This window comes from Salvelinus sp. IW2-2015, unplaced genomic scaffold (assembly GCF_002910315.2).
Source record: "Salvelinus sp. IW2-2015 unplaced genomic scaffold, ASM291031v2 Un_scaffold803, whole genome shotgun sequence".
Lineage (NCBI taxonomy): Eukaryota > Metazoa > Chordata > Actinopteri > Salmoniformes > Salmonidae > Salvelinus > Salvelinus sp. IW2-2015.
This window is the reverse complement of record NW_019942617.1, coordinates 931,185-957,926: the sequence shown is the minus strand read 5'-3', so window position 1 is coordinate 957,926 and position 26,742 is coordinate 931,185. Positions and strand designations below refer to the sequence as shown.

The following is a 26,742-nucleotide window of genomic DNA, read 5'->3' as shown; positions in this document are numbered from 1 at the left end:
ATGCGCACTTAAACCCCATGGTCAATAAACCCTGTCATTTATCGCAGGGTGTGTTATTACTCCTCAGGCTAAGTTATCTAGATGCAAGGATTATAACAAACAATGAGATGTTTTTCAATTCCTTCACGCTCTCTCTATCTCGAGTCACACACACACACAGACACACACACACACACACACACACACCTTATCTATGAATGTCAAGCGGAGACATAGGTCTTATCACTAATCATAGAAAGGAATGTGTCTAAAGTGTTTAATCACCAAGGCATCACTTAAAACCTCTTAGCACTAGCGTCAGAATTTTAAAAATGTTAAATGTTAAACATGTATTAAAATTATCAGCACAGCATTATGACAGCATTTTCTAAACTGCAGAGGGGTTCTTGCTATTATTTGTAGGTATCCATATACCATTATCTCTGTAGAATGCATTTATTAAACCCCTCTGTACAGATATATTCAAATCTAGATGTGCAGTACTTGAACCAGGATGGCTTCAAATTTACAGGAAGTAGTCAGGGGTGCGTCTAGTCCATGAGGCTCTCCGCGTCGAGGACCGGGTCGAACTGTAGAAAAAATATTTGAGTGTATCATCCACCCATATGGCTGCCTGGTTCACACGATAGCATAATTTGGTGCACTGAAAATGGTAAACGGAAATTTTCTCTGGCCAGATCGTAGAATATGCATATAATAAATAAAAAAGAAAACACTCCAAAGTTTCCAAAACTGTCAAAAATATGTCTGTGGAAAAAATAATTATATTTATTCTGCAAGCGAAATCCTGAGAAAAATGAACCGGAAGATATATAAAAAAAAACGTTGTTCCTTTCCCCTCTAACCTCCATTTAAAGGGTATCAACCAGATTCTTTTCCAATGGCTTCCTCAGGCTGTGACCAGGCTTAGACATATTTCAGGCTTTTATTTTGAAAAATGAGCGAGATGTTTCAAAAGAGGTCAGGTGTCCTCCGATATTTCCTGCGCGGAGGAGGGTCTCCCATTTTCCATTTGTATTGGTAGTTACAGTCTTGTCCCATCGCTGAAACTCCCGTACGGACTCGGGAGAGGCGAAGGTCGAGAGCCGTGTGTCCTCGAAACACAACCCAGCCAAGTCACACTGCCCACTTAACCCGGAAGCCAGCCGCACCAATGTGTCAGAGGAAACACCGTGCACCTGGCGACCTTGTCAGCGTGCATGTGCCCGGCCCACCACAGGAGTCGCTAGAGCGCAATGGGACAAGGACATCCCAGCCGGCCAAAGCCTCCCCTAACACGGACAACGCAGGGCTTATTGTGCGCCGCCACGTGGGTCTCCAGCTGCGACCGAGCCTGGACTCAAACCAGGATCTCTAGTGGCACAGCTARCACTGCGATGCAGTGCCTTAGATCACTGCGCGACTCGGGAGGCTATAATCTTGTAATTTTGCTACCATACGGTCCTGCATCGAATGAATCAATAATCTCATCCCTTTACTCCAGCAGCCAGTCAGGCCCATTTCCAACCAGAGAGAAGAGAGAAATTCAGTACATTTACCTCGTAACAAGCAGATGCTGAATGACTGTGAGCAGCACACTTAAAGGCCTGAAGGACATACAGGAGAACAGACAGACCATAGACCATATTACCTCTGAATAGGAAAGAGTGGAATGAGCTCATATTGCAACAATGCAAAGGCWTGRAAACATAAYGAATGAGACTAGGAATAATGATGTGTACTTAACCTGATTGTGGAGACATGGATAAATGAAGACAATAAGTGATTTCATATTGGTGTGCTGTCTAGCAGTGAAATAAGATTTCTAGAAGATGTTTTACCTATGGCCTCCTACTGTGAGCTATGTCAATGTTTCGGTGCTTTCAAGCACGCTTCTTTCAAGTGACTTAATACACGGTTACAAAAGCATGATATACAGCTAAGTCATGCTCAAATACAGTCTGGATACCAGACGTCGTGACGTGATTATCATTAATGTGATGACTGCTAATCATCGAATAATTACCTACTACGTTTAATTATTACTCGATTAAATTAATCATGTAACAATTCTGTCTCAGCCACCAGTATTTATGCTGCAATAGTTTGCGTCGGGGGGCTAAGGTCAGTCTGTTATATCTGGAGTATTTCTCCTGTCTTATCCGGTGTCCTGTGTGAATTTAAATATGCTCTCTCTAATTCTCTTTTTTTCCTCTTCCTTTCTTTCTTTCTCTCTTTCTCACTCTCGGAGGACCTGAGCCCTAGGACCATGCCTCAGGACTACCTGGCCTGATGACTCCTTGCTGTCCCCAGTCCACCTGGTCGTGCTGCTGCTCCAGTTTCAACTGCCTGCGGCTATGGAACCCTGACCTGTTCACCGGACGTGCTACCTGTCCCAGACCTGCTGTTTTCAATTTTCTCGAGACAGCAGGAGCGGTAGAGATACTCTGAATTATCGACTATGAAAAGCCAACTGACATTTACTCCTGAGGTGCTGTCCTGTTGCACCCTGCTGGTCATCTATGAACATTTGAACATCTTGGCCATGTTCTGTTATAATCTCATCCCGACAACAGCCAGAAGAGGACTGGCCACCCCTCATAGCCTGGTTCCTCTCTAGGTTTCTTTCTAGGTTCTAGACTTTCTAGGGAGTTTTTCCTAGCCACCGTGCTCTACACCTGCATTGCTTGCTGTTTGAGGTTTTAGGCTGAGTTTCTGTACAGCACTTTGTGACATCAGCTGATGTAAGAAGGGCTTTATAAATACATTTGATTGATTGACAATTAACTCATTAGGAATTTGGGGCACCACGGGAAAAGTTAATTTAATGAGTTACCATTTCCCGAATTATCTCAAGAATATATCGATATCATACCAGTCATCAATTAATAATTTCCTCATATCAGTTTCATTCTGAATGTCATTGACTTCATAAATCTGCACGAACCCCAACCTAAGTGATGAATTAGCAATTCACAAATTGGCTTAATTATTTATTTACTAACTAAATAATCACACAGAAACACACACACACACGGKATAGGTTATTGATTACTAACATAATGCAAAGAAAACAGTCCCTAGTGGACTAACCCGATATGACGGCTTGTTACACAATGGAAAGGAGGTGGGGAAAGATAAAAATGTAGATGGAGACAAAGAGTGGACTTATCGTACATACATTTGGAAACTAGGCTCACCGTAAATATGAATATTTAGTACCTTAATAACCGCTCATTCGGATTAGTAATGCAACATATATTTACGTGTAGATGTCTTTCTCTGTCGTCTCTCTGTTGAAACAACTTGATCTGTCTATGGGGAGTAGTTCGATGTAAGTCTCTGGTTGTCCACCAGAGGTCACAATGTCCATCTTAGTTGTAGGCTTCTTTTGTTCTGGAGTGTTCTTAGAATGATGGGGGGGGGGGGGTCTGGCGATCTGTCAGCCCTGTGCCGAGCTGATCTGGCACATTTGATCCCCACTAAGGAGAGAGAGAGTCTTGGCACCACTCACGCACATCATTTTGCCTGAGGAAGGCCCTAAAAATTGTCAAAGACTCCAGCCACCCTAGTCATAGACTGTTCTCTCTGCTACCGCACGGCAAACGTTACCGGAGCGCCAAGTCTAGGTCCAAGAGGCTTCTAAACAGCTTCAACCCCCAAGCCATAAGACTCCTGAACATCTAATCAAATGGCTACCCAGACTATTTGCGTTGCCCCTTCCCTCCCCCTCTTTTACACCGCTGATACTCTCTGTTGTTATCATCTATGCATAGTCTCTTTAATAACTCTACCTACATGTACATATTACCTCAACTAACCGGTGCCCTCACACATTGACTCTGTACCGGTACACCCCTGTATATAGGTCCCTAGCTAAGAGTTGGTTTTACTGGCTGCTCTTTAATTACTTGTTACTTTTATTTCTTACTCTATTTTTTTTAAACTGATTGTTGGTTAGGGGCTCGTAAGTAGTGCATTTCACTAAGGTCTACTACACCTGTTGTATTCGGCGCATGTGACTAATAACATTTGATTTGTATTAGGAAAACATTTTCTGACGGGCCCAAATTGCCCACTCTGTACAGATGAGGCACAGCTGCAGGAACAACACTTATGAACCATGCCTATGTAGTTTTTTTTGGTGGGCACTATATAAGAGGACTGAAGGGACCACCCTGGCGGAGCTGGTAGCAGACTTTTACTTTGTACGTGTGTTTGTTGTAACCTTTCCAGTTAACTGATACAAAATAGTGACTCATTTATTATTGACTCAATGTGTTCCTGGTGTTAAATTTCCACCACAACGTGTTGAGGAAAGGGGGCCTGAAGTGAAAGCTTTGTGTCCAGCTAAACTCCCCRGTGAGAGAAAGAGAACTGACAGCTTTTTACTGCAGCATAGGACAATTATTCCTACATCTGTCCGGACTTCTAGGTTCCCAAACCCAATATTTGCAGCCAACACTAATATTTATACAGCGAGGGTCTGTATTTGCTCAATGTCTGTAAACCATGCCATATTAATGTCTGGAATTGAGTCTGGAATTGGACCGGATGGCTAGGCTATTTCATGATTTTGTCTCTATGTATCCTTCTCTTCCTCCTCTCTCTACCCATCCTATCCTCTCAAACCACAACTGAGAGACAAGCAATTATGTAGAGGCGATTGGGCCCCAATTGAACCCATTGACTCTGCTTTCCAAACTGAGTGACTCTTTTAATCTCTGGGGTAAACTTCCCATTTCAATGTCCAGGTAGATATACCAGAATGTTGCTGAGCTGCACAGGGTTTTGACAAAACGCAATTCATTTAAATAGATACGTGATCAGCACATGTATACAACTTTCTACATATTCACTTTATTATTCCAGCATAATCCGAGATAAGGCATCACATTGGTTCAAATCAGGACAACAAAGATATAGCGAGACAAAAGGCTTGGCTTTCATTTATATGTAGAATAATACAATTTGACCTTTTTAGCATAAACATCACAGTGTATCAGAAAGGCAGCATCACAGAGAGAGAGAGAGAGAGAGCAAGACAAGCACCAAATGAAGCAGAAAGGTCGGCCAACATGGGTCACCATGGCCATCGAAACCAATGAGGGCACAGTGAACGGTTTATGATGCAATGATAGGCTACAAGTGGTGAGTCATTGTTTTTACAGTGGATTCGACGCCAAAACAACTGCAGCAAACTGGCGCCAGGCAGGGAGCTGTGTACTGTATATCCCTGCAGCTATATAGATCCTGTCAGGCTGACCAATTGTCAACACTTCCTCCTCCTCCTCACACTGACGCAGCACATTTACTAAATTCATGTTTAAAAAAACGAATCAATGAATTAACCACATTTTGTTGTGATCCACCTAATAGAACAGAATGTGGTGCTGAAATAAGGTAATAAGGCTTTCATMTCATAATTGTAAATAGTCAATAGAAACCAACACCAAACGCAAGGCAAGACACTGGCCAAGACTCTTGAAAATTGTCCCAAAATCTTTGGCTAGACATTTTAAAGGATAGACCCTGTACACGATCAGTTTCCAAAGTGGAAATAAACATGACAAACAATCACAAATATCTTCCCAGAAAAAACACGTACGGAATAATGATATATAATGATATATTACATCTACAAAGTAACACAACGCACATAGGGTGGATGTCAGTAAACCATAGATTCACAGAATATTGTGGAGATTGTCTACTTGTACCATTAGATACAAGACCCATACTAGCATGGCGATAAGACTGATTGCGGTGATGGATATAGCTTTACCATAGAAAGCAGGCCTATTGTGGTGACCAATTTACCAAATGTACTATTGATGATTGTCTACACATGACTTAACATAGATACTGATGATTGTCAACACATTTACATTTKAGTCATTTAGCAGACGCTCTTATCCAGAGCGACTTACAGGAGCAATTGGGGTTAAGTGCCTTGCTCAAGGGCACATTGACAGATKRKTCRRMTCSSSRAKYTRAMYMRRYRAMMWWWCRRYYWTTCRGTTACTKRCYCAACACWCTTAACCACTAGGCTACCTGCTGAAACTCCATTGTGATYTCCTTGCCTGGCTACYCATCMACATTGCTCCGGCCAACTGACGTTTCTTCTCCACGATGAGTCTGGATTTGCCTCCCTCCCCGACGATTTCTAGAATGCGAACACAATCTGAMCAATCTGATTGGTCCCAGAAACCGATGGGTTGGGCCAGAGCCTGCCTACCTGATGACGTTATCAACTTGGATTCTCTGATTGGATTGTCTGTAACGAATCTAACCAATCACTGATKAATTTGTTTTGAAGTCACACAAACAACTTCTAGGATGGCAGTTTCAGACTGACTGTATGTAGCGATTGATAGAGCAGAGGAATTCAATTCAGGGTGAGTGGTCAGGCAAGTGATCTCCCAGGCAGACATACAGCTCAGTCAGTCTATGAGTGGACCAGTTTGATGCCCTGTCCCGTGTCCAGTATATTGGGAGGGAACCAGCCCAGTTTGAGTCGCCTAAAGCACCTCAGACACACTCCACACATCCAGAGGAGGTTGAGCCCACAGCACCAGTTGGATAGGTGCACCAGAGGATAGGTAGCCTGGGGGAAGTGGGTCTTCCAGTGCTTGGCCACGTCGCTCCCAGTGGGAAGATGGAGCGTGTAGTCGCTCCAGTGTTTCGACACGCCGTAGGCCGCCGCCACCATCCTGCCCTTCTCCGACCACTGGATGGCGCTGTCCGGGTTGCAGTTGAACTCCACCCACTCCGAGGTGAAGTCCCCAAGGCGGGGGGCCACCCCGCCTTCGATGTCGCCGGCGGGGGCGAGCTTGGCCCCTTGCACGGCCACGTAGACTCCCTCCATCCTGCGGACCTCCTTTACCCAGGGCATGGAGTTCTCTGTGTCCAGGACCAGGATGAGACGGGAGGTGAAGCCGCTGTTCTTCTCCTTCCACCACTCCAGCAGCTGCTCCAGACGCAGAGAGTCTCCTCCTGGYAGAGAGMGAGAAACAAACATTTTAATAACCCCAACCCTAGTCYTAGGCTGGGACAAWCAAGGAACCATTTGCGAAAAGCYGATATGATTCATATCATAACATGCACAATGTGAACAAAAAGGAACGTGAATAGTCAAGTAATTTGTCAAATCATCTCTATTGTTATTCTGAATACCATCTACAACTACACACCTGTATGGCCTATCCCTAGTCKAAGGCACCTAAATCCTGAGTTACAGGGACTGCTGTCTGTTTGGGCACCCTTCCTCTGTGGCAGAAACGTGAGCGGCGTACRAGTGTGTATATGTGTGCGTGAGCGGCCTGCGTGATTGAGTGAGAGTGCCAGAGACACCCCCCATCCGGCTCTTCCCAGACCGTTCTGTAAAGCGCCAACGCCAGCCAGGGCCCGGGTTGTTTTTCCCTCGGCCTCCACTGCTCAAACACTGACACGGGGGTATGACAAGCAGTATCCTTCATGAGGATTAATACGGCAGTGCGCTCCATGGCAGGAAGATTAAGAGGTKCCCGTAGATGGAGCCAAGATATGATATTTCTTTACAGTTCAGGAGCTGCTCAGGAAGGGACTGGTGAAGAGGAGCAATACACTGTGTGGTCGTGACAAACTGATGCTTAAAAGTACAATTTGGGTTTCAGGGGAGCACCGGGGTGGTATACTGTGGCCACGTTGATGTTTTSACACATATTACTAGAAGACTTAGTTGGTCCGTAGTTGGATCTGTATCTTTAGGAAGACAATACATACTAGTTTTTTTTAACTGACTCTGAATGTTAGGGGTTTAGTAGCTAGTTTGATAAAGGTTTTAAAAGTTACTCTAATCATAGCTTACAATGTACAGTATGATTCAAATATATTCCTTCCTTAATCCATTAAAGAATAATTGGGTAATAATACTAATTAACTACACTCATTACAGCCGACTTGCCTGACGAGCCACGATGACGGTCTGCGTGTATTTGAGAAGGTCAAGGTGGGTGGTGAGTAAATAAGGACATTAAAGACAAAAGGTAAAAGKAGTCTGGGTCCATGGAGAAAATGAAAAGTTACGAGTGGGAGTACATTAATGGTCAAGTCATGTTTAATTGTCACCGAGCTTGTCTTCATTGCAGCACCACAGAGTGATAAAGCGTGGGAGCGTGTTGGCAGCCACTGAAGAGAAACTTCAGTTATCACACTGGGGAAATGTTGGACTCTTCATTTCTACATTTCTTCAGAAGTGTCGCCATGGATTAATGAAAAGTACAGGCACAAATGTGACCAATTATTGGTCACATACACGTGTTTAGCAGATGTTATTGCGGGTGTGGCCAAATGCTTGTGTTTCTAGCTACAACAGTGCGGTAATATCTAACAAGTAATAAAGGTGTTAGATATAACACACTGCATCTGGAAGACGACAAAATATTGTGTACTTTTCTCAGAAACAAATGGAAAACTATAAATTGTTTGTCAAAACAAAAATATAGCATTCTACCCTCATCGTCATGTTTTATTCAGACATATAACCTTCATTTGATCCTGTCTTTTTCATGTTTAATCATGTTTTAATCTAGTCTGGAAATAAATAGGTGCAGAATAAACATTGATAGAAGATGAGAAACGGAGGCAAGAAAACATGTGCGTTGAGGAGACCAGCCAGCCAGCCAGCCAGCCAGCCAGCCAGCCAGCCAGCCTCTGTAAGCTATGGTGACCCTCACCTGCCAGTGCCCAGGCCCCGGTGCGCTGCGTATGCCCGCTGTAGAACACCACGTATGTATCATGGCGGGGCCCGTCGGCCGTGCGAAGCTCCAGGAAGGCCTTGAGCTTGGCCTGCAGGGCCTCCAAAGTCACCCCGCTGGTGGAGTAGTCACAGCCAAACGTCTCAATCATGTGGTGGGAGAAGAGGCGCTGCACGCTGTTCAACATGCCCGTGGAGAGCACGTTCAGCTCCTGCACCTGGACCGGAGGTAGGAGGGTGGGCTGGCCATCTGGCCTGTGGAGGGAAGGATGAGAGGATGGGTGGAGGACATGAGGGAATGAGAATGAATATGAGGAGAGAATGGCAAGTGGAGACGGAGGGCAGAATTGAAAAGAGGAAGATGAGAATGTAGAGTAAGAAAATGAATAGAGGTGAAGACACTGGCAGTACAGTAGAGATGGAATGTGTGTGTCTGTGTGTCTAAAATATGTGAGAATAAAGATGGAGAGGAGTCCTGACCTAACGGCACCATTCGGAGGTCAAGGCAGAGAAATCTGTTTGATCCGACACACCTCTTTCTCTCCATCCCACAGCACCAGGCATGAGGCCAGGAGTCAAGGCTGCCCCAGTCTCCGTCACCCAATATAGCCCCACTCACTCTGCATCTCTGTCCCTGTCATTACTCACGACTTTCTCCATTCAATCATAGAGACATCTACATAACTCAAAACTCAAAATGTCATCTTAAAGCAGAGTTATTATGATCTTGAGAGAGACTTTGGGCTGGATAGATTGGAGAGTTCTGTTTAAATAATGAGTTGATTTTGACTGAGTAGTTGTATTGAGATGACTGGGGACAGTGGATAACGTGGCTGTTGGAGGCTGACGTGACAGATTTGTTTCACTAACCTGGCCTAGGTCTTATCTATTCAAAGATGGAAACATATTAGTCTCTCGCTATCCCCTTCCCTCTGTCCTCCCTCTCTAAAAGTCTCTCTCTCTCTCCCCCGCACCGTCTCTCACTTTGTCCCTGTCAGACTTTCTTTCCTTTGCTCTCTGTCCCTCGTCATTCCCTTCTCCTCCTCCTCTTTCTCATCTTCCCAAGGGGCCCTCATCGTTGTAAAAACATGATCTGAACCCATCAAACAGTAGATAATACACTGCTATATTCTCAACATGCTCTCTGGTCTCCCGCTGGGGCCTACAACTGCAGCCCTGGAATACAGAGCAGATGTATGGGCCTGCATCCGAATCACCACCACAGACAGACTAAGTCTTAACCGCCCCAGCACAGAGATAGAGTCAGAGTCTGAAATGGCACCCTATTCCCTACATAGTGCACTACTTTTGACTAAAGCCCTATGGGTCCTAGTCAAAGGGATAAGGGTGCCATGTCAGACAGAGTGGTCCTGCCTGGTCGTAAACACATCTTCCACCCACAGCCACTTAGTATGCCAGGGAGAGAGCAGCCTCAAGGGGGAAACATTAGGGTCATGTTTATGCATGGCTATTGGGATATTTTTTCCACTTGGTTTGTCCAGTGAGGGAATTGAAATTATGGTCTGTCCCGCTGGATGTTGTAAAGTTACGGTATTTTTTTTACTTTGGTGCAGGGAAGATTGATGATTGTGGAGATGAAGAAAGTGAATGTGGGTCTGTGTGTGTGAGGTCTGTGTACGTGTGTATACTGAATTGTGTGTGCGTCAGGGTTTCCGTTAGGAAAATGTGGCGCCTGACTTTTGATCGGCAGCATTTTAATTTAACAGACATTTGAGAAATTTACCGGACCCATATGCATTGGGCGCATAACCTGATTAGGGCGTCCACCCACTGACAAAAATCACATTTCGATGATTTATCTTCACAGAACATGCAACTCGAGGATGCAACAGCGTGCGCCCTTCTTAACGAATTCCAATGTGCACTTTGAAGATGTAAGAATAACGGCCACATTTACTTTATCAGCCAACAAGACGAGTAACAAAGAACAAAATCACTAGCCTATGTCCATGTAATATCCCGCATAGTAGAAAAGTTGACCTATTCTTATGGTCAGCTTGTCGTTCTGTGCAAGAAAGAAATAGCCTGTTCCAAACAGACTCTGAGACAGTTATGGGATGATAGATCTCAAACTAGTAGCCTAGATAAAAAAATACATCTTTAAAAAGCAATGAGGCTGATGCAACAGATCAGAACGTTTAGATTGAAAATGTTGATAAACTATTATTTCTTCACATTATAAGTTTAGCAATGCGCACAAGGCAGTAAGCTACGCAAAGATGTTTGTTCCATAATGCAATTAGTGGAAAAACACCGTTGTCAAAAGCAAACTGCAAACGGTTTCATGTGACAGAGATAAAAATATTTGTTTGAAATTTAGAAAGAGGGGAGATCTRAAGATGCAACAACTAGCATGGGTTGCTAATATGAATAGAGGCATGTTTTAATACCCATACTAACATTCTGTATACTACATACTTAATGAGTATATTCACTACATAATATATACTACGAGTTCATTTTAGAATAATGTAAACAAATGCTATCATTTCAGTTGAGCGTACTACACTGTCTACCGTAAATTGATGCTGTAGCTATGCAACCTCTTGCTAGTTTGTTATCATAACAAATGACTAGCTAGACATTTTACAATTTCAGGTGTGTTCGTAAATTCTATCTGGAGTGCCCTCTGGGCATTGTCAGATTGTCCGTTCGTAAATTCAGAGCGTTTCGCTCTCGGAGCGTTCAGAGCGCACACTGGACACTCTGGCCGAGGAGTAGGGTTGATCCGAGCAGCTAACTAGCTAATGTTGGCTAGCAACTTCCAGACACAAATGAAAGAACACCTCACTCTGACCATTTTACTCGCCCTAGCAGAGCTGGTAAGACTGTTTTCATGTTATCCAGAGCGTTGGTGACTAACTGTGCTGCTGGCAACAATTGAATTACGCTTTTTTTTGCCGACGTTTACTGCCACCGGCCATATTCAACGGGTGTTGAGCGTTCGTAAATTTACATTTATCAGTTATTCCGCACTCTGGCACACTAACGAGAGTGCTCTGAAATCGGAGTAGATAGCCAGAATTAACAATGTCCATTGAAACGCACAACGACTATACCACTTAGCTAAGAATTGTGTGAACAATCAAGTCAATAAACGTCTGGTAGTTAGTTAGATAGTTAATATACTGCCTGGCTAGTTCAATGTATTAGTAGCCAACTAACGTTAGGTAATACTGGTACATTCTGCTGTAATGCTATGTGGTTCGTAAGGATAGCATAGCTAACAAATTGTCAGCCAACGTAAGTTATTTGAAAAGTCAGGACTTTACTACATTGCTCAACATTTTCTTAACATTTGTGATAATTAGTTAAATGAATTTGTATCCGCTCTCGTCGGACTTCGGCTGCATATTTTCCGCCATTTTCTTCAAATCTGAAAATGTTGTGAAGCTACGCCCATTTTCTGAAGTATTGCATTATGGGCCCTGAAAGCACGGAAATAGTGTACACTGCTTGGTTACTTCGTATTTTGGCACGACATCTGGGAACTTTTTGCATACTAACTATAACCAATAAGCATACTATATACTCAATTCACGTCACAAATAGTATGGTTAGTGTGAGTATTGAAAGGAAGTTGATTTGAAAACCAATAGAACATGAGAGAAATATGCTACTGGTTTCAATGGTTTATAGAAGTCTTAAGAGAAGAATTGTTTCTATGGTCGGATTTTATTTTGAAGCAAGGTAAGTCATGCCTCATAACATGAATTAAAACGTTCAGGTTTCAAACCGTTAAATATGTGTTTTCAAAACGCATACTGCTTCCAGCTCATCGCAAAGTGGTGTGTAACATGCTGAAGCCTGCCTATACCGTTGCCTATATGCACTTGAATGGAGAATGGGAAGCGCGTTTTAATTACCAGTTGAGAAATAAAAATAGTAGCTCTTCTTAAAATCGGGGCCATCAAAACAGTTAACACGCGATTGTATTTAGAATTGTTACGCAATGATTGGGCTTATAAATGCGAGTTTCACTCCAGCAGCAACAAATCAGCTGTTTGAGGAGCTGTAGCAGCAGCTCTCATGCTGTGTGACAGATTTTCCACTCATAGGCTCTGTATGCTGTGCGCGTGTGATAAACCTAATGACTAACGAAAATACACATAGAATTCCACAAAATTATTCAAATGATCTTATAAACCGACAAGCATGACCGGTCAAATGTATTTGCCAAAAGCTGGCTATTAGCGGCTAACGGAGACCCTGGTGTGTGTGTGTGTGAGTTCTGTGTACATGTGTCTACGTAGTCTGTGTGTATGTATATATATATATACAGTTGAAAGTTTACATACACTTTAGCCAAATACATTTAAACTCAGTTTTTCACAATTCCTGACATTTAATCCTAATAAAAATTCCCTGTCTTAGGTCAGTTAGGATTGTTAACTCGAAATGACACAACGACAAGGTTCCAGTTTAACAAAGTTTACTATACTATATGAACACACTACAAGTAGCCATTACACTCGAGGCTAGGTCCAACAACGACAAGACTTCCTGCACATGCGCACTCTTGACTGAGTGATATCCCCGTAATAACAGAAATATAGGGATACTTAAAACATGAACTTAACAAGGATCACCACTTTATTTTAAGAATGTGAAATGTCAGAATAATAGTAGAGAGAATGATTTATTTCAGCTTTTATTTCTTTCATCACATTCCCAGTGGGTCAGAAGTTTACATACACTCAATTAGTATTTGGTAGCATTGCCTTTGAATTGCTTAACTTGGGTCAAATGTTTTGGGTAGCCTTCCACAAGCTTCCCACAATAAGTTGGATGAATTTTGGCCCATTCCTCCTGACAGAGCTGGTGTAACTGAGTCAGGTTTGTAGGCCTCCTTGCTCGCACACGCTTTTTCAGATCTGCCCACAAATTTTCTATAGGATTGAGGTCTGGGCTTTGTGATGGCTACTCCAATACCTTGACTTTGTTGTCCTCAAGCCATTTTGCCACAACTTTGGAAGTATGCTTGGGATCATTGTCCATTTGGAAGACCAAGCTTTAACTTCCTGATGTCTTGAGATGTTGCTTCAATATATCCACATAATTTTCCATCCTCATGAAGCCATCTATTTTGTGAAGTGCACCAGTCCCTCCTGCAGCAAACCACCCCCACAGCATGATGCTGCCACCCCCGTGCATCACGGATGGGATGGTGTTCTTCGGCTTGCAAGCTTCCCCCTTTTTCCTCTAAACATAACGATGGTCATTATGACCAAACAGTTCTATTTTTGTTTCATCAGACCAGAGGACATTTCTCCAAAAAGTACAATCTTTGTCCCCATGTGCAGTTGCAAACCATAGTCTGGCTTTTTTATGGCGGTTTAGGAGCAGTGGCTTCTACCTTGCTGAGCAGCTTTTCAGCTTATGTCGACGCGTCTCCTTCCTGAGCGGTATGATGGCTGCGTGGTCCCATGGTGTTTATAGTTGCGTACTATTGTTTGTACAGATGAACGTGGTACCTTCAGGAGTTTGGAAATTGCTCAAGACTTGTGGAGGTCTACAATTTTTTCTCTGACGTCTTGGCTGATTTCTTTTGATTTTCCCATGACGTCAAGCAAAGAGGCACTGAGTTTGAAGGTAGGCCTTGAAAAACATCCACAGGTACACCTCCAATTTACTCAAATTATGTCAATTAGCCTATCAGAAGCTTCTAAAGCCATGACATCATTTTCTGGAATTTTCCAAGCTGTTTAAAGGCACAATCAACTTAGTGAATGTAAACTTCTGACCCACTGGAATTGTGATACAGTGAAGTAGAAGTGAAATAGTCTGTAAACAATTGTTGGAAAAATGACGTGTGTCATGCACGAAGTAGATGTCTTAACCGACTTGCCAAAACTATAGTTTGTTAACAAGAAATGTGTGGAGTGGTTGAAAAACGAGTTTTAATGACGCCAACCTAAGTGTATGTAAACTTCCGACTTCAACTGTGTATACGGGTTCGTGCCGTGGGGGAGATCTTTGTGGGCTATACTCGGCCTTGTCTCAGGGTAGAAAGTTGGTGGTTTGAAGATATCCCTCTAGTGGTGTGGGGGCTGTGCTTCGGCAAAGTAGGTTATATCCTGCCTAGTTGGCCCTGTCCGGGGGTATCGTCGGACGGGGCCACAGTGTCTCCCGACCCCTCCTGTCTCAGCCTCCAGTATTTATGCTGCAATAGTTTGTGTCAGGGGGCTAGGATCAGTCTGTTATATCTGGAGTATTTCTCCTGTCTTAAACGGTGTCCTGTGTGAATTTAAGTATGCTCCCTCTAATTCTCTTTCTCTCGGAGGACCTGAGCCCTAGGACCATGCCTCAGGACTACCTGGCCTGATGACTCCTTGCTGTCCCCAGTCCACCTGGTTGTGCTGCCGCTCCAGTTTCAACTGTTCGGCCTGCGGCTATGGAACCCTGACCTGTTCACCGGACATGCTACCTAGTCCCGGACCTGCCGTTTTCGACTCTCTCTCTACCGCACCTGCTGTCTCTAACTCTGAATGATCGGCTATGAAAAGCTAACTGACATTTACTCCTGAGGTGCTGACCTGTTGCACCCTCTACAACCACTGTGATTATTATTATTATTAATATTTGACCCTGCTGGTCATCTATGGACGTTTGAAGATCTTGGCCATGTACTGTTATAATCTCCACCCGGCACTGCCAGAAGAGGACTGGCCACCCCTCATAGCCTGGTTCCTCTCTAGGTTTCTTCCTAGGTTCCTGCCTTTCTAGGGAGTTTTTAATAGCCACCGTGCTTCTACATCTGCATCGCTTGCTGTTTGGGGTTTTCTGTATAGCACTATGTGACATCAGCTGATGTAAAAAGGGCTTTATAAATAAATTTGATTGATTGATTGTGTGTACAGTTATATACCTGCTGTAGCTGGTAGGGACGACCACAGCGTAGCCSACAGATGTGCCCCCCAGGCAGCTGCCCAGCTCATGGAAGAGCCCGTGGACCAGAGACTCCAGAGGGAGGACCACCAGGAACACACTCATGAACACACCATTGGAGGGCTACAACACAAGAGAGCATTTCATTTGTGATTTTTTTTCAATGTATTGAAGCACAAGATAATTTTGCTATTTAGATACACACATTAAAACACCCATGAAACACAATCAAGTGAAGCTGTGGGAATGAGTAAGAATGAAGCCTTTTCAAAGATAGTCTAAGTGAATTCAAGGCCACAAGCTATAGGTCTACCCAATGGACTCTATTATACAAATTCACCAAGCTGTTAAAATTCAGTAAATACAAAACTAAATAATTTTATGATGTTGCCATGACGATTTCCACATAGCCTTGCGATTCCTCAATTACACTTGTTACATTCACATTTGCAATTAAAATCCTTATTAAAACTCATATTTTTCCTCAACCCGACTTGTCCAATTAGCGAGGCACCGGCAAGGTTACCACATCAGAACTCCCTACTTCATTATTAGCGAGTCAGTTTTGGATGGAGGCGGCAGACTTCTTGTTAAATTCAGCGACGACTGCCCAAGGCCTCACAGCTGGTCCATCATCATCTCCTCAGTCCTCATTTGACAAAGCAACACTGAAGCTCTTATGCAATCCCAGCATTCAACCCCTTTAAACATAGAGCAAGGCTATAGGCCTAGATTATAGAAACAATTCAAGGCTATAGCTAGGCCTATATGTTTGGTAACATGGACACTGAATTGTATATTTGACTTTAAATGTTTAAGAGTGTGTGGATGGGTTGAATAAGTATTCTTGCTTAAAGACATGCTCCAGTACTTTGGCGACTAAGATTTATTTATTTTTTATTTTTTTAAACCTCCCGCTTTGGGCTGGATGTATCAATGTGCTATGAAATACCAAGTTTGAAAGTGACTGCTTCTTGAAGCTGTGCCGTGCCATTTTCCTCACATTTCCCCCCACATGGGCCAGCAATTAGAGTTGTAGCCAATAAGATTCAGCCCCTCGCATTTGAGTGACAGCTAGCAAGGCACCTGCCCATCGTTATCCAGCGGTTGCAGTGTGGGCCCAACGGCTCAGTGATGTAGTACGCAATTTTTGTGTACCGCTTTTGGCTCGTGAGTAATATTTTCAAAACTACCGGCTAAAAAGTATACAAAGTTACAGGAGAATCTCTTTAAGGGTAGTTCCATTTCATTTCATTTCAGCAAGCCATGACAACACCCACCATCTCTGATAGTTCTGAAATAGTTTCTGTAGTTAGAAACAGATAAGACAAGCATTCCTGAAACATTATTTTGTTGAAAACACTATTTGAACTCTGAGAAACTAAGCTAATTGATTACACCCAAATTGTCCATTTCAATCATAGGATTCATATACTATTCATTAAGTATAATACCCAACATCCGATTTGGACAAAACCACTTCTTAAAATGACTAAGATGTGAGGAATCCAAATAAAGWGTCAAAAGCCACCCATGTACCCCACTCAAAACAAGCCCACCCCAACTATACAGTATCAGTTGTCTATGTTTGGCAAGTATTATGAAGCTGCGGCTTGGAGTATTGTTTATTCATCCTATGTTATGTATTGTGAATTTGGTGATGTTTTTTTTGTTTCCTGTTCAGAGAAATTAGCCATTGAAGTCGCTTGCATTTCCCCCCATAAATGAGTGTGAAAGTACCAGGTTTTGCCCACTAGATGCTGCTCATCATGCTCGTACTGCCACAGCCTTTTATTATTTTTTCAAGTCTCTTGTGCTTACTAAAAGGTAGTCTTTATCCCAATGTCAAATAATTTGAGTAACAATTGATTGTGATTGTTTTAACTTAAAATGGTCAAAGATAACCAAAAATAGATTCTTAGCAAAGAGCAATTTCGCAAGCAAGAAATTTGCTAGGATTGTCTAGGAGTGGTCTGAGTGGGGAGGGGGAAACTGAGACCTAGCTGAGAGATTTGGAACTGTATCTTATTGGTCTTATAAAACACAGAAAAATCACATTTTTGACTGCACAGGGCCTTTAAAATGGACCCATTGCAACTTTAGGTAGAAAACCAACAGCTGTTGCTCATGATTAAAATAAATGGTGGGGTCATAGCTTAAAGGTATACAGTGAGATTGACAATTCGTTTTTCTACCTACCCAGGCTATGTCTATGCGTGCAGTATGAAGGAAATTACACACAGTTTTTCCCCCGCGAACCAATGATGACGCAACTCGCCTAGCGTTAGCGCAATAACTGGAAGTCTACAGGTACAGTAGCATAAGCTCGCTGGAGATCTTATATGACGTGGCAAATAGTTGGACATGCCTCAGCGTAGCCTGTTATGCTAATAGCAGATTACAATGTAAAGCTAAATTAGGGCTAAATAACTTATGGCTCTTTATGTAAGGAGATAGGCATATTAAAGAGCTAATTCACTTGGTCACGGTTGAGAGCAGAAGCAGCTCTCCTCTCCGGCTTGGGACTGTCTTGTGAATGCATGCCAGGCCTCTAGCAAGCGTCAGTCTCTGGGGTTTATGACGTGAAGCTTGATGTTTCAATGTTGATGATGCTACCTTGCTTTGTTATTAGGCTATGCAGCTATCATGGTCAGGTCTGTCTCGAATAAGATCATTCAAAATCTAATCAATGATTCAAATCTTCTCAATGTTTGCAAAACCAAAAGAAATGAAAAGCTCAGATCAATCACTCAATCCATTGATCAATCAACTAACGGATTTATCAATCCATCTTCTCATTCATCAGTTTAACATATATTACCCTGCCAGTTCACCATGTAGCAATATGTAGCATCTTACCTGCCAGGACACAGCTGCCAGAATGGCTGTGGACGCCAGGCTGAAGAAGACAAGGCGTTCAGAGATCAGGCAGAAGTGTCTCATCCCCCTCGAGGCCATGACCCGGTCCAGGCTTCGTGACTCTGACTGCTGGACCGAGCGTGCCTTCTGACAGTCACTCAGCTTGGTGTGGAAGCCCCACAGTGTGATCAGCAGCACCACGTGGCAGACTGTCCAGAACAGGCCAAACACACAGAATCCAGGGATCACCAGGTACCACAGTTCTAGACGGCTCATCTTTAGAGCGGATAGGATGAAGAAGGCCATCTCCACAAGCCCCAGGGGGAGCAGGGAGAGTCGACACCAGACACGTCCCCAGGAAAGCAGGGGCAGCCAGCGCTCGGTGGCCCCTAGGCTGCTGAAGTAGACGTCCAAGAGGGGTTCACAGATCAGACGGCCCAGGTAGCAGCCCAGGGCGAAGGGGTTGGTGGTTATCCCCACGGCCTTGAAAAACAGCAGGGAGGTGACCAGGGTGAAGCAGGCCAAGTTGGGCAGGGCTAGGAGGGACTTGACACGCAGGCCCACGATCAGAGCCCCCAGCGCCACCACTAGGGCAATGAAGGCCATAGATTTGTGCCACAGCATGGTGGTGCTGGCAATGCCAAAGCCCAGGAGTTCTAGGAGCTCCTCGGACGAGAGCAGGGTGGGTTTATAGTGAACGCAGCCCATTATCCTACCTGTTAAGGCCCACACTGTCCTCAAAGCCACACTAGCCAGCAGCAGGTAGTTAGTAGCATGCTCCTTCACATTCTCCTCCAGCGAGGGACTATTGAGGAAGCACAGGAGGCCCAGAAGGAAGCTAAACCACAGGTGGAAGAGGCTGAGACTGGCCCCCTCCATGGAGAAGTAGTAGTAAAGGATGCTGGCGATGCCCAGGACGAAGAGACCCAGGATGAAGATAACAAGGATCATGGGCTCGTCAGTCTGCTCCCAGCGCACGTACAGGCCCAGGCATACCGCCACCATCAGGTTGAAACTGGACAGGTAACCCAGGCAACGCACCAACGAACACATGTCCACCTTCCCACCGGGCGCAGGCCCGCTCTCCTCCTCTGGCTCCAGGCGTGACATGGCTGCGTAGACAGTGGCTGAGGCTGTAACAGCTCCTCCTGAACATTCAACTGGGGGGACTCATGAGTCAATGATCAGGTATGTCACTGACAGTAGCAAGCTTGTGTAGGTTTTGTAACAGACTGGGGCACTTGAATTTAGGCAACATTATGGATGAGATCGATGAAATAGGCTATTCAGCCACTGTGAAAGGAGAACATATTTTGGGAATGTGAATTATTTTTACATTAATTATCATCAACAACAATCATCCTAATGTAGCTGTCATATGTTTGCTGGATGACAAGCAAGTAAACAAACCGTTTTAATTATCACAGCAATAAACATTGACACTCACCAGTTGCTATTGACAGAAGATTAAAGAGTCAGCAAGCGCTAGCTACGTGCTTCTGTCAATAGCACACGAATGGCTAGCACATAGCACAGCAATAATGGCTAGTAACTAGCTAGTTAGTTACGCTGCGTCGTAAGTAAGTGATGACATCTCACGCAATTCCAGAGGTATCACAGTAAAACTCCTTCAAATCATCAAATGTAYTCACAAATAACTATCGATGACAAAACGAAAGATGAATCTTGAGTTGCTTACGCTTGTCTAAAAACTTTTTTCGTTTTTAGTTCAGAATGTTTCCGGACTCCAAACTACGGCAAAGATAATGGGACAAAAAYAGTTGGGATTTTGCGTTTGCAGGGAAATCGAATGTGGTTTCACAGCAGATTGTCCCTCTCAATAAATTATTATTCCATTAGAGGTGACATCAAGGAAATATCATTATTTATCAATCAATCAAGATAATTGAAAAAATGTCATTTTAACATTCATTGATCAGAAAAGACAACCACCTCTAGCATATAATCATTGCATCCACATCCATTGTGTGTCCTCTATGGTCTGTGAAGATATCACAGTGATGGTGGCATAGTGGTGCCAAGGGGCACATCTCAAATGACACCCGACTCAAATATGAACTTTTCCACACACTGTAATGTAGCTCTAGTAAAATAGTACACTATATGGGAATAGCCAAAGAGAGATTACACTGGTTAATTATGATACTTTCTGGGAAATTATTATGTGGAGTAGTGTGACTTTATCTCAACAGGGGCACTGTRGAGGCAGGGGTCTATTCGTTTTCTATTTTTCTCTCTGTGTTGTTGGGAAGGGCCCGTAAGTAAGCATTTCACTGTTGTTTACGAAGCATGTGTAAAATGTTATTTGATTCAGGTTTTTTTTCTGACTGACTGACTACTGTAGGGAAAATAATGCACATACAGATACAGCGGGAGCCCTCCCTCCCTCCCTCCCTCCCTCCCTCCCTCCCTCCCTCCCACACATCACTGTGAAGCCCACAGAGCCAAGAAACGTCTGAGCTGGAGACTGGGGACACAACACTTAACACAATCGCAGCCCTCATCGAGAATCATATCAACCTACTGTAATTGGAGGGATTTAGGGCCCTGAGTTTTTCCCCACCGTTTCATATGATGACATGAGAAGGCAAACTCTAGACCGTAGTTATGAGCACCATGAGTATCAGGACCACGCAAATGTTCTGTATAGGTTACATTACATACATTTGGTCAAGGTGAATGATGCATTTGGTCTTGAGGATTGCAATGTAAATACCATAAATAAAATTGAAAAATTCAAATTCTATGGTACCCATATCTGTAACCACCAAGCCCAACAGCAGGCTTTTTGCAACGAAAATCTCAGCGTTGGGCTTTGAAGACCAAGATAATAGTATAGTGATAGTGAGGAGAAGCCTTTTTAAAGGTTTATTTAGAATTTTCTGCTGATACAACATGATAAATGTAAGGATGGGATGAACATCAAGGAGGCTAATTTACTATCCCGAGGCTATGAAGCATCCAAAAAGTATCTGTGTGTGTGTACATGTGTGTACATGTGTGTTTGTACTAGATTGACATTCAACACACACAGCTTATAATTAAATAAATACACAGATAAGGTGATATCTCACCTTACCTCTCACCTAAGTATTGGTAGGGCAAAGTGAGATTCTGCAGAGATAAGTGTGTGTGTGTTTGTGTGTTCGTGTTGGTGCGTGTGGGTGCTGTACCTGAGGTACTGTAAAAGTGAAATGTTAATATCAAAGTGAGTGTGTTTCTCTCTGCTGAGCTGACTGGGGAAGACTAAGGCAGAGTGTCGCGTGGTGAACCGGAGGGCCTGAAGGGTACGGAAGTCACASCCGTTTACACTCCGKGGAAATCGACTGATGATAGGAAGAAAGAACACCTGTGAGTGTTTCAGAGTGTATTAAGAGGTCACTTTTTTATAAATACACCCAATTAGTCCACTTCAACCTCGCTCTTGTTTCCTCAATGAAATATCGAGGTCGTCGTGTATTAAATAGGCCACATATTTCCTGCAAGACCACGATAACTGTGACAATAGAATTCAAGTGATCATTTTTTCAATTAGTCCAGAGTTGCTTCATCCATAATTGAACAGGGTGTCCCGCTCTTAATGCTTGGTTAGAACGTAACACTATTCTTGGTAGGCAGCACAGAAAAGCAGCTTAGCAGCACCTGCCCCACCACAGCAGCAGTTCCCTGGTGTGCTGTTTCCACGAGGCAGAGAAGACTAGATCCCCCGTGATTACTTCTTCTCCGAAACCCAATCAGAGCTCATGAATGGTGTCGATGTTTTCATTGCTTCCTGTAGGTCACAGGACTCAATGAATGAACTCCCACGTAAAGCGAGAGAGAGAGAGAGAGAAGGAAGAGTAGAGTGGGAGGGAGAGAGTGGTGAAGGAGACTGAGGACGGAGAGAGAGAGAGTGAAGGAGAAAGAGAGAAAGAACTAGAATATATAGAGAGAGAGGGAAAAAAGAGAAGGAAAGAGGGAGATTCATCTGAATGATGCAGTCCGGGCCACATCGCGTGTTCGTCATTCTTAGATGTGCAATAAGATGTGGCAAGATTACTTTACAACAACGTTCTGAGGAAACATGGCCACCCTAATGGAACCACTACCATCCAGTATCCATTGTTGGGGAGAAATAAAGTACATGTAGCTCAACTAGTAATTTAACTACATTTTCAAATGTTTTCCGTAGTTAATTACTTTTTTTGCCATGTAGTGGTGTGGCTACAGTGAATTTGGAAAGTATTCAGACCCCTTGACTTTTTTCACATTTTGTTACGTTACAGCCTTATTGTAAAATTGATTAAATCGTTTTTTCCCTCATCAATCTACACACAATACCCCACAATGACAAAGCAAAAACAGGTTTTTAGACATTTTTGCAAATGTTTTAAAAATAAAAAAACAGAAATATCACATTTGCATAATTATTCAGACCCTTTACTCAGTACTTTGTTGAAGCACATTTGGCAGCGATTACAGCCTCGAGTCTTCTTGAGTTGGACACAAGCTTGGCACACCTGTATTTGGGGAGTTTCTCCCATTCCTCTTTGCAGATCCTCTCAAGGCTCTGTCAGGTTGGATGGTGAGCGTTGCGGCACAGCTATTTTCAGGTCTCTCCAGAGTTGTTAGATCGGGTTCAAGTCCGGGCTCTGGCTGGGCTACTGAAGGACATTCAGTGACTTGTTCCGAAGCCACTCCTGCATTGTCTTTGCAGTGTGCTTAGGGTCATTGTCCTGTTGGAAGGTGAACCTTCGCCCCAGTCTGAGGTCCTGAGCACTCTGGAGCAGTTTTTCATCAAGGATGTCTCTGTGCTTTGCTCCGTTCATCTTTGCCTCGATCCTGACTAGTCTCCCAGTCCTTGCTGCTGAAAAACCTCCCTACCATAGGATGCGGCCACCAACATGCTTCACCGTAAGGATGGTGCCACGTTTCCTCCAGACGTCATACTTGGCATTCAGGCCAAAGAGTTCAATCTTGGTTTCATCATACCAGAGAATCTTGTTTCTTGTTTAGGTGTGTTTTGGCAAACTCCAAGCGGGCTATCATGTGCCTTTTACTGAGGAGTGGCTTCCTTCACTCAACCATAAAGGCCTGTTTGGTGGAGTGCTGCAGAGACGGTTGTCCTTCTGGAAGGTTCTCCCATTTCCACAGAGGAACACTAGAGCTCTATCAGAGTGACCATCAAGTTCTTGTTTACCTCCCTGACCAARGCCCTTCTCCGTCGATTACTCTAGGAAGAGTCTTGGTGGTTCCAAACTTCTTCCATTTAAGAATGATGGAAGCCACTTGGGGACCTTCAATGCTTCAGAAATTCAGAGCTCTACAGACAATTCCTTCGACCTTATGGCATGGTTTTTGCTCTGACATGCACTGTCAACTGTGGGACCTTATATAGACACGAGTGTACCTTTCCAAATCATGTCCAATCAATTGAATTTACCACAGGTGGACTCCAATCAAGTTGTAGAAACATCTCAAGGATGATTAAAGGAAACAAGATGCACCTGAGCTCAATTTCGAGTCTCATTGAAAAGGGTCTGAATACTTATGTAAATAAGTTATTTCTGTTTCTTATTTTTAATACATTTGTATACATTTCTAAAAACCTTTTTTTCATCTTGTTATTATGGGGTATTGTTTGTAGATTGCTGAGGATTTTTTTTWTTTACTCCATTTGAAAATAGGGGTCTGAATACTTCCCGAAGGTACTGGAACTACTGGAACTATACACTACTTGTTTTGCAAAAATACAATAACATATGGGTGAAGTATGCAATATGTTCTTTTCCTGCCTAATTCTCACTTGAAACATGGGTTTTGTGTTTAATCAGATAAATTATACATTCTGTTAACAAAGTGTGCTCTTGCAATTTATAGTCTGACATTTCAGATTTACATATGACATTTTTTTCACAAAGTAGTTGGGATGTGGTGAACTACTTTTTCAAATTAACTTTAGTTAAGTAAACTATATTTTTCTCAGGGGTAGCTTTAATGTAGCTTAACTTCTCCCAGTGTGAAGTAATTGGTAGCTTGGTAAACTATTTTTTCAGAGTAGCTTCAGCAACACTGCCAGTATCCACACTCTCCTGCTCTCTGTATACTGTAGAGCTGAGGCAATCCCCTTCTTAAGTCCTCAGTGATTTTAGTTTGCATTAAAAATGCAGAGCTGTGTCCTTGTGGTGAGGTGTGGAGGTGAGAGTGTGTTTTATCTGCTTGTTGTCCGGCAGTTGGTTTGACTGTTTGGATAACCCTGGCCAAGTCCACTCAGACGGTAAGAGACCCAGATCTGAGGCCTCCAGCTGAGTGACCTAAATTGCTGATGTTTATCATTGTTCACTGTGCCTCGCCAGGTCTGTGGTCTGAGTCACTTTGCTTACCTAGCAACAGCCATCGCTTCATTCTTCTCCCCAGGCAGCCTCTACCAACTCCCCTTCCACTTACTTCAAATGCCCAGCTTCCACTTCACCTCACATTACCTAGGCCTACATAGAATTCTTCCTCTGCCTCAACAACCCACACCGTATAATTACCTACCTAAAGCCATCCACCCCTATGCASCACAGTATCCAGGTTTATTTAGAGAGAGCAGGCTGGATAGCAAGCTGCCACCTTGCATACCTATCACCTCACCCTATCTAACCCCCTTCAGCCCCTCCTCCACCTACATTGCCCACCTACTCTATGCCCCCCACATTCCACCCCCCAGGTGAACCCACGGCAGCAGGCATAGACATGTGTAGCAGCTATACTCCTCACCTCATATTTGGTCAGGTGACAGGCTTTATAAAGCTCACCCTTCATACTCTCTAACTGTATGAGACATACGGTGAGAGCCTGCAGGAGGAGAGGCCTGTTCAATCACAGTTTCATCTTCACAGAAATCAATGAGATGGACTGGGAGTGCCGCACGAAGTGAATGTTTGGAGAGGCAGGCACATCAGAGCCTAAATCAAAAGCTGTCACATTCAGTGTATCTGTCAAGAGCATAGTGAATTTCGGGAAGGCTATGATGACAAAAAAAATTGAATGAGCCCGAATTCTGCGAAAATATTAATCATTTTCTTTCCGCCAGAAGTACTGATATTCAAAGAGGTGGAACAATATTCTATGGCAGTGGCAGGGTGAGACTCAGTCTCTGTAATACACAGCAGAAATAAATGCTCTGTTGATTAATACTCAACGGAAAATAAATCCACCGCTCACTGTCACGTCGTGCTCAAAAGTCATCTATCTCGACGGGACAGTGACGAYGCTTCACCGGCCAGACATCTTGTCAACTCGCAAGGATCAATTCAACCAGCCATTACACTCTTTATCCCTGTCAGCCATTCACGGACGTGACACCAAGAGTTAATAATTTCCTGTGTGTAGGGGAAGAGTGGCATGTAATCTGTTTAATTGACTTTCATAAGATGTTTTATTTGAAAGGAGATAAACAGATATATACATTTGCATAGGGGAAATGTGATATTCAGCACCACCCATCCACGAGAAGCCTACATATATTCAATCCAATACCTTGAATAACTGTATTTCTATTCATATTCTAGTCATGATATAGAAACAGCAATATCACATTTCTTCACCTGATATTTACTTTGAGCCTTTTCAGCTACAGAAATAACCTTTCGTGCCTTGGTTGACAAGGGAGGACATATGAACAGTGTGMAAAAGAAAGACTGACTCATATGTAATATAAAGCATAGAGACATTTCCTCTCATAAATGTGAACCTTCAATACAATTACCCGTTGAGGGAATTCATACATTACCAACTTAATTTTCTCCTTTCTCTGGCACACCCATGTAGAACAGCGATTMCTTTTCAATAATTCAACCTGTTCGGTRTCACTGAGCTGAGACAATAAAAGTGGATTTCATTAATTGATCTGACGGGGAAAAGATTACAACTCAAAACAAATCTGTTTGTGTAACTGTGACTGAGAAATTGGAACAGTACAGATGTAGGATTTGAATTTGATCACTCTTTTGTTGCTGAGAATTTTCCTGTACAGCAGCAAGTTTTCTAAAGGCTTCTGCAGTTTGTCATTTCCACTTTAAAATGTCAGACTTGATTTGCCCTAATAAAAAATGTATCAAGCCGTACAAAAATGTAATTACAATTTCCTGTTGSTGCACGATMATTTTTTATGCTGTAGCAAACTGGCTCAAATTAACATCCTACATCTGTAGACTGCAACAGAATCAACAGAACCATGAACAACACCAATGATCATTACATGTACCATACAC

At 43.3% G+C, this 26,742-nt stretch overlaps 1 protein-coding gene across 1 annotated transcript; it reads right to left on the bottom strand.

Moving 5' to 3' along the window:
* Positions 1-4,817: 4,817 nt before the first annotated feature.
* LOC112068957 (transmembrane protein 168-A) lies at positions 4,818-20,241 on the bottom strand. The gene is made up of 5 exons (XM_024136206.2): positions 19,932-20,241; positions 18,485-19,777; positions 15,606-15,748; positions 8,697-8,971; positions 4,818-6,975 (listed from the first exon to the last, which is right to left on the bottom strand). Exons 2-5 carry the CDS (start codon positions 19,592-19,594, stop codon positions 6,428-6,430), a joined length of 2,076 nt encoding a protein of 691 aa, XP_023991974.1. The 5' UTR covers positions 19,595-19,777; positions 19,932-20,241; the 3' UTR covers positions 4,818-6,427.
* Positions 20,242-26,742: the final 6,501 nt, after the last annotated feature.